Raw genomic sequence first — 9,615 nt, forward strand, 5'->3', positions numbered from 1 at the left:
GGACCTTGACTTGGAGCTTCTTCCATTTGATTTACTATTGCATTAATCTTGAATAGCTCATGAGAACTAGATATAGGTGTAACTACTTCACAACTATATAGGGGTGCTCAGACGAGCACATATAGTACTCGAACAAGCAAATGACAAAACACCTTTCAGTAGCATTATACTTTTGAATAGACAACCAGCTCGAACAAGGCACAAAAGTGCTCGAGTGAGTTGATGATCTGCTCAAACGAGCGGCTACTGTTTGAGCTCCTTATTCACTTTGATTGTCATGTACTTAGTTCGTATGTTTCAAAATAATTTAGACTTTAAAACGTATATTATTTGTCCCAGTATAAACATAATACATGTGAAATGTCCAACATTTTGACCATTTTAATTGACAATTTTCTTACAACACTTTCCATAAAGCATGTTGCATAACCACAGTTGGATCAATGTTTATTTAACACACCTACGATACTTAATTCCCCTGTACCAAAAAAATGAAGAGAAATTAGCCATGCTTTATGAGGTTTTAATAATTATAAATTGGAAAAATTGCCCAAAATAATCTAGTTGTTTACTAATTTCACTATAATAACTCTAACTTTTGATTAACCATAAATAATTTTAACTATAAGAGGTGCTTGTTAAGAATGCACCAAGATAACCTCTTACCTATACAATAAGTCATTTTGCAAATAAAAAAGTAAAAAATTAAATTATAAAAAAGTTAAAATTTAAGAATTAAAAATAGAAATAAATAAGTTTTTTTGTTTTATGTTAACTTTTAAATTTTAATTTTTTATTTATTTTCTTTTTAGCAATTAACATGTAAAAAAACAACTCACCATTTGGAAACAATGTTATTAGGTAAGTGACCCTGAAATTGAGATATTCATGATTAATAAAAAATTGAGATTATTATCGAGAAATCAGAAAAAATACTGGATCATTCTAGGTAATTTTACCTTAAGAATATGCCTAATTCTCTACAAGAAAAATTGTTGTCCTCCTTAGGAGTGTATATTTTCACATTGCCGAAACCGGAGCAATAATCACTGCACTTTTCTTGGATTTGCAGTAAGACTGAAGATGCTCCTCATCAATGGTGCCCAACCCTGAGAGTTTGACGCCATACATTCTCAGTCTACGAATGTCTCGAGCAATCGGGGACTGCCAAATTTCGTCCCACCAACCCGGTGGGAGTATTGGCGTGTATGCACATTGTTGAGTTTGCTCATGACAACTCAACGGACCTGCAAAACGGTTCCATGCATGTCCCCATCCAATCTGATTGCTTAATCCGTTTTTCAGCAGGTTGCTTTGGAAGCTACTTAGGAATGAAAAATTCGGGTTTGTCTTTGCATTTTCATCTGAAATTGGGGGAGAAAAGGGATTGTTATGAGTACATGCAACATCAAAAGAGTAGAAATGAGAATGAAATTAGGAACTAATAAAGTACCGAGGTTATTAGCTGCAGCTAAAGCTGCAATTAGTTGAGCATAGGTTGTTCCAACTCGTTTATTAGCCCCCGAAATAACAGCATGCTTTGCACGCGATGCAAGAAAGAAGTCCACAAATGCAACCCATCTTGGTGCAGAACCCCAATCTTTGACCCTGAATTCTAAAGTATTCAATCGTGTGAAGTCGTGAGAAATGTTTCTTGTAATACGTTCATAATCGAAATGAATAACCTGTAAAGACGATTCAATGTTAATAGCAGAAGAGAATTAACCAGCCTTTCTCCCTTGGATTCTATTTGCACGTCCTACAAGAATGATTAATTCCCTCTTCCCCCTTATTTGTAAGGAATTATCTAGCCTTACGCCGAAACAAAAAAATTTAATATGAGAAAGAGAAGAACATGAGGAAGTTCTTTGTTAATATATACCTCAGCAAGTTCTTGTACACTGGCTTTGAGTGTCATAATGAAAGAGGGGTTATCGGAGACCAAGATCACCTTAGGTTTTGCAATCTTTTCTACATTCTCCAAGGCTTTTCTGATGCATCTTAGTGCAGCTGTTACTGACCACAATGACCTGCACCACACATGCATAAATAACATCTCTTAACACTTGTTGGTCGAAACAAGAAGTGATCGGAACAGACTCCGCCCAAACAAGCCTACACAACTTATTTCTTTTCTAGATCATTTGTTCGTTAAAAGCATGAGAAAATCCATGATAATATGGAGGGAACAAGCTCGTGTAAATTTATGCATGTTATACTTATTGTTGTAAACTAGCAGATTGTATAACTAGCACCCGCACACAACTTTTAGCACCACTTAATTTTTATTTTCTAGTTTAGAACAGGAAATTTAAGAAACTCTAATGGTTATGCATGATAGATACAATGTAAAAGAATTTAATACCTAACCTATCAGTAGGTAATCGGATTTTTCTAGTTATGCAAAGGTTTACGGTTAATAGTCGTTAATTAAGCTTGATTCATTATGGCACGAAAACTATTTATATAAGGTACCTGCTCATCATCATCCGCATATGCAATGTGATATCTGGTTCATCATTATTAGCAAGAACGGAATTTACCACAGCTTCAATACTTGGAGAAGGAGATATAAGAACTCGCATTAACTCCCCGAAAACGTTAGGTCTTGAGTGAAGTTCCGGTTTTCCAAACAACTCATAAGCTGCACTCCTCATCTCCGGATGCACATTCTTTAAGAAAAATTGAGCTGCCACTGCATCAGTTGCATTTTGCAACCTAGAAAAACAAAAATAAAAATGAAAAATCTGTTCTTTCAATTTGCATATATTATACTTGCTGGATCATCTAGCAAAATTAAATGATGTTTTATTCATTTGTTTTACCAAATGATAGGTTGTTGCCATTTTCCCCAGTTGCTACATAGGATGTTTGTACGTGTTGGCTTTTGAAAATCATCGATGCGTACAAGCAAATGACGACCATATTTTGAAACACATCTATTCTTTTTCCATAAATGTTTCACTTCTTTAAGGGAAAATGAGATGTTGGTGCTATAAGTAATATAGCCCCAAAATGGATATTTACCCCTGGAACAGAAAAGAATATGATCAGTAGCATTCCACTAATCATCACAATGCTTCTGACTTTTTATTTTGAAACAATGCAGTGAGTAAAATTTTATGAAATAGAAATAGATGAGATCCCATCAAACATGCCATTATCATAAGGCGTCAGTTTAAGCTTTTGGTGTAATTGGTTGTTGACATGTTAAGAAGTCAACATAACGAAGCAATCAAGGTGACAAAAGGTCATGAGGTCGTGATCAGCATGACAAAAATGTCAACTATCAATAAAAGCTTTTGGTGTTCAATTTTACACTTTTAGTCCATGGACTCTTCTGTATAGGCGTTATAAAGTATAATTATATATCATGGGGTTTCAACTCTTAACAACTAATTTAAGTTTTTGGTTGGCTTGATTTTTTTACGAGATATACTTAAAAAAAATTCAAAGAATGTAAGATAAAGGGTTGAGGAAGAACCAATATGCCTGGTTTGGCCGATGATCAAGGAGCGATTCAACATAACACTTAATGCAGCAGCTGTTAATAACTTGTACATTTCGTTCCCAAATCCAGCTTCGGACGCCTTTGCTATGACAAAGTTATGCTGACAAAATTCATCCGCTGGAAGTTGGCGAACTCTTGAAGGACCTGAAATTGAATATTAGTAATTAATTGTCCCAATCTCTTTGCAACAAATGCACATCATCCATATTTGAAGAAAGGGGATCAAGCAACACCATATTCAATTGTCTGAATTGATTGTGTAACATATAACAAATAAAAATAATAGAGTTGGTTCTACACACATAGTTCGGCCATCTTATATTTGTATCCTCGATTCAACTGTTCATAAAAAGTTCCATCAAATAAAAGTGATCTAAACAGATGAAGATTAAGAGGCATCCATTTATCAATTTATCTGTAATTCTAAAATTATACGAGATTGTTAGTGTATCCTATAACCATTTTTACGGAGTTTTATTTGACATAATAGACCATATGTACCTATATGAGAATTCCACATTTATTACTGACCAAGCTTATACATATTGCTTGATAATATTAAGAATTGAATCTTATCTCAATTTAAGTAGCATTTTTGTTACGGTTTTAAATTCAATTTCAATATACTTTTTCATTTCTCTTAGATTAACATGTAATTTAAAAAAATATTGTGAGATAATACAAAGTAGAAAAATTACTCTGAATAATCCAACATTTACTTGATTTTCTTACAATAATCTCAACTATGGATTAACAATGAAAATGGTTATTAAAATCACGATTCGTATCTAAGATTCTACGATTTTACGATCCCAAAACAAGCGAGCGATTTGAATCGTAGGTAGAATCGTAAGTTGGTAGAATCTTACGATTCTAACTACGATAAAGTTCGTAGAGGTAGAATAATAACACGATTCTATGATCTTACGGTTTAACGATCTGATTCTACAAGTTTATTCTTAATTTTTATTAGTTTTTTTTATGTATCATCTTTAAATAATTTTACTTTTGATTCAATGATCAAACATCATAATTTTTAAAAAATATATTTCTTCATCGGTATGAAGATTCAAAATAATTTTTAATTATTTTTCCATTTCATTTTAAAAATAAATTGAATAAAACTTGAACACATAACCTTAAACTTTTGAGATAAAAATATTATGACTAAATAGCAAATTTATGTTTATTATAGAATCTTATGATCCTACAATTCGATTCTTCCTTGCTGAACGATTCTAATTAGAATCTCGATTCTAACAACTTTGACAATGAATAATCTAAACTTTAAGGGGTCTTTACCAAGAACAAACCGGGATAACCTGTAACCTATTAAAACAAGTAAATTTTTCCCAAAAAAAAAAAAGAAAAATTAAAATAAAATTACAAAAATTTAAATGTTAATTAAAAAAACTAAAAATATTTATAAAAAAAATAAAAAAAAATAAAAAAAACCAAACCACCCAAACCCCTCCGTAACTACCACCTCTTCTCCCTCTTCAATTGCCACCTCTTCTCCCTCCTCAACTACCACCCCTTCCCCTACTGCCACCACCTTCTTCCCTTCTCTTGTCAACAGCCACCACTTCTACCATCACACTAACCAACCTCACATCTTTTCTCCACAGCTGACAACCCCGTAGCCCACATGAACAAGATCACTACCTCCACCTCATAGCCCACATGAACCAGATCGTCACGATCACCATGTCGCATCAACCAAGGTCTTGGCCATGCCCTCTTTCCTCCCCTTGACCTATCTACATGCCCCTTGACAGCAACATCCATTAACGATCTCCAATTACTCCATATTTTATCTCTTCAAACACACACCACCGCAGTCAACATTTCTCCATGATTCTCGCACCACCGCCAATTGTCGGTGGTGATATGCTTGATCTCCCGGTGGTGGTGGTGGGAATGGTGTTAATGGTGGATCGATGGTGGTGATATAGCAGCAGGGTGTGATAATATTAAGAATCGAATCTTATCTCAATTTAAGTAGCATTTTTGCTAAGGTTTAAAATTCAGTTTCAATATACTTTTTCATTTCCCTTAGATTACCATGTAATTGAAAAAAATAATGTGAGATAATACAAATTAGAAAAGTTACCCTGAATAATCCAATATTTTTGCGATTTTGTTACAATAATCCAAACTATGAATTAACTATGAATAATCCGAACTTTTAGGGGTCTTAACAAAGACCGGGGTGACCTGTAACCTATTAAAACAGGTAAATTTTGCCCAAAAAAAGAAAAATTAAAAATAAAATTACAAAAATTTAAATGTTAATTAAAAAAAACAAAAAAATATTTTTTAAAAAACCCCAAACCACCCTAATCTCTCCCAAACTGCAACCTCTTCCCCCTCCTCAATTGCCACCTTTTCCCTCTCCTCAACTGCCACCCCCTTCCCTACTGCTACCACCTTCTTCCTTTCTCTTGTCAACAGCCACCCCTTTCACCATCACACCAGCCAACCTTACCTCCTTCCTCCATAGCCAACAAGCCCCACATGAACAAGATCTCCACCTCCACCTCGTAGCTCACATGAACCAGATCGCCACCACCACCATGCCATATCCACCAGGGCCTTGGCCAGGCCCTTCTTCCTCTCCTTGACCTATCTACATGCCCCTTAACATCCATTATCCATCGCCAATTACTTCATTTCTTATCTCTTCAAACACACACCACCGCAGTCAACATTTCTCCATGATTCTCACACCACCGCCAATTGTAATTGATCTCCTAGTGGCGGTGATATGCTTGATCTCTTGGTGGTGGTGGTGGGAATGATGTTAATGATGGATCGATGGAGTTCATGTAACAGCAGGATGGATGATGGAGTGAGAACGATGGGCAATAGTGACCGTGGCTGGTTAGAAGGCTCGACGGCTGAAGTGGTCGGAGTGGGGTGCAGTATGAGCAACAACATGAGCAACAACATTTATGGGTAAGTAACCCAATAATTTAGATTATTTGTAGTTAATCAAAAATTGGAATTATTAAAAGAAAATTAGTAAAAAATTAAAATATTTACGGTAATTTTTCCAACAAATTTAGAAACTAGCAATTCCAACTCCATTGACCAACAAGCAATAAGTTGCAAAATATTTGTATTCTTATATTAACCCTTGTCAAATAATCTCTTCTCCTTTAAAACAAATGTAGTTGCTCTCCTAAAACAAACTCAAAAAGATAAGGGAATAATAGTCAACACTCAAAAGTTATGAAAAAATTTACTAAAGCACCCTCTTTAAAATGTGTTGCTTTAATATTCAATTCTTCATATATATTGTCCTCCCTATTCTCCATTAAAGTCATTTAACAATTAAACATCCTATCATTCATTATGAAGAATTAATTATTAGTATTTAAAATAACAAAATGATATTCATATGCATATATCTATAACTATAATTAAAAAAAATACTGCTGATATCATCACCTTTTAAAATTGTTTACATGTTGCTTTTTCATTAAAGAATTTACCTCTAAATTGAATGATGATGTCATTGTTATTATGATTATTTTTGACTTTACTTCTTTCTAATTTTGAGTATAATATTATATATATTGATTTTTATCAATGTATTAGAAAATCATATATTATATTTCATTTATTTGAATCATTTATAAAATCTGTTCAATTTTATTTATTTAGTGGAAGATCAAAAAAGAACGGAAGGAGTATTATTTAGTGTATTGGATATTTTAATACGGTTAAAAAATAATATACTTTTATTAGGATTTATTTTTGTTATTTATACTCTTGATTAGTTAAATATGATGCTTAATTCTAATATGATTTAGGTTGTAACTATCTTTATATAAGTCACTTATATTTTAAAATATCTTTTTCGTTTGAACTCATAATTTCGTATTGTACGCTCTAGGTTCGAACCATTTGTTCTTTTATTCAAAATAAAAAATAAAAGTATAAATATAATTATATTAAATATATAATTAAATTTTTTGACGTTTGTTGTGATTTTTCATTCACTAAATTTTCACAATCACCTATGTGCACAACACAAAATATCATAAAAATATAACTATATTTCTTGTTTATTACTACGCCAATATAATTATATTTCTTTAAAATTTTTAATTTCTTAATTTATAAAAATATGTCAAAAAATTTAATAAAGCGCACAGGTACTATCTAGTTTATTACTACACCAATTGATATGTACTTTTACCATAAATTTTCAATTTGTGTAAATTTCTAAGACAAATATAAGAAATATAGATTACATCAAGAAGACAACAATCCACTGATAATTAATTTCATTTACCAATACTTAATTTCCAGCAAAAAGAATAAAAGATAAACAATTTCAGATAAGTTCCTACAACTATACTATTATTATATTTTAGTTATCGGGTTTGCCTTTCACGTTTTTTTTTTTTTTTTTTATTGTGAGTATATTTATGATACTACCCATTCAGACCTTCCCTTCCGTCTGGTGTTCCTAAAACAAAATACTCGTCCATTTTATTCATCTTGTGCTATTTAGTTTTTTAACACTAGTTATAGTACAAAAAAATTATTAAGAAACTTTTATAATTTTTAATTATTAATTTAATTAATTTATTTAATTTAATTAATTTATTATTTACGATAACCATTATATATTCTAAATAACAATATTATTATTATATATTGCATCTTTACATATATGAGTTTCAATAACAATTCCGGGCCAAGATTTCCCAAGTGGTGATAATTATTAGATTAAAAAAACATAAGAAGAAAAACAAAAGTTGAAAGTATTTACCATTGATTAAGAAATGATGATGAATCAACCTTCGTACACGGAGAGACTCTTTCCAAGCAGCAAAAGCAGGCTTAAAAACCTCTCCCATTTCCTCAACAGTAGCACACGACGTCGTTTTCTTATACACATTAATCTTTTCAGAAAAAGATGGTGAAGAATTCATGGAAGGAGTACTCATATCTTCTGGGTCATTAACAGAAATGGATATTATATTTGAATCTGAAAATTTATGTGAAAAATCAGGTTCAGAAGAAGGATCAATAAGCTTAACACTCAACATTGCAAACCCAAAAATTGTAAATATTCCCGTAATAAAAAACATTGATTTAAATGAATAATGCAATAATGACTTTCTTTTATTGTAGTTGATGTTGTACCCAAACATTCTCATCTTCCACACAAAAATTCGATCAGAAATAAAATCTAATTTTCTGGGTGGATTAATTTTGTAGATGAATTTGAATTCCTTTAAATGAAGGAAACTGACATTAAAGATCTAATGGAATGTACTTATTACTATTTTTTTCTACTTTTGGAAACTTTTTTATTTAATTTTTGCATCTTTTTCTTCAAGATGTTAAGCAGAGATCCATGCGACTTTTACATGTATATATAACGTGTCATTGGATCAAAGTGTTGGATTGCATTTGCATGATACAAAGTCTACAAACACCGACTAGTATTTTGGTTTTGGAGCCATAAATAAATACTGTTTCTTAAATAAGTTTTCATTTTTCTTTTTTAGTGTTTTATTTTTTTGTTCCTATAAAATATTTTTCTATTTATATTTTAAATTCTTATGTTCCTTATGTTTTTCAGATGTTTTTTTACTAATTTTATAAAAATATTCTTTTATTAGTTGTACTTATTTTTTGAAACTTTCTTTTAATGTTTTTTTTAATATTTATGTTCATTACTTTACCATCAAATTTATTATTCAATGAAATAATATCTACACTATATAAAAAAAACATATTTTTCTTAATTTTCGTGAACATTCCTTATGAAAACTTTGAAAACAGTATTAAATTTAGACTCCCTTTGGTAATTGTGGCTTTTTACATTGGTTTTTTAAAATTTTAAAGTCATATGATAAACAAAATCTATTTAAATTTGTTTAGAATATAATAATTTCATAAACTTATAATTAAAATGGCCTTTTTTCTATTTAAACGATAACAAACGAGCTGTTAATAATATTTTTGATTCAGGTAGGATAGAAAACCTTACAAGTGATGAAAATTAAAACATATGATGTAAAAATGAAAGAAAAAATTTTTGATTGTACTAACTACTAAGTTTACCAAAGATATATTAT

The 9,615-nt window shown here is 31.2% G+C and overlaps 1 protein-coding gene across 1 annotated transcript; it reads right to left on the minus strand.

The window, feature by feature from the left end:
- Positions 1-220: 220 nt before the first annotated feature.
- LOC130820788 (uncharacterized) lies at positions 221-8,447 on the minus strand. The gene is made up of 9 exons (XM_057686302.1): positions 8,298-8,447; positions 3,485-3,655; positions 2,826-3,029; positions 2,476-2,718; positions 1,883-2,030; positions 1,454-1,685; positions 960-1,364; positions 840-871; positions 221-478 (listed from the first exon to the last, which is right to left on the minus strand). Exons 4-7 carry the CDS (start codon positions 2,655-2,657, stop codon positions 1,021-1,023), a joined length of 906 nt encoding a protein of 301 aa, XP_057542285.1. The 5' UTR covers positions 2,658-2,718; positions 2,826-3,029; positions 3,485-3,655; positions 8,298-8,447; the 3' UTR covers positions 221-478; positions 840-871; positions 960-1,020.
- Positions 8,448-9,615: the final 1,168 nt, after the last annotated feature.

The sequence above is a fragment of the Amaranthus tricolor genome, chromosome 8, assembly GCF_026212465.1.
Source record: "Amaranthus tricolor cultivar Red isolate AtriRed21 chromosome 8, ASM2621246v1, whole genome shotgun sequence".
In the NCBI taxonomy this organism is placed as follows: Eukaryota; Viridiplantae; Streptophyta; class Magnoliopsida; order Caryophyllales; family Amaranthaceae; genus Amaranthus; species Amaranthus tricolor.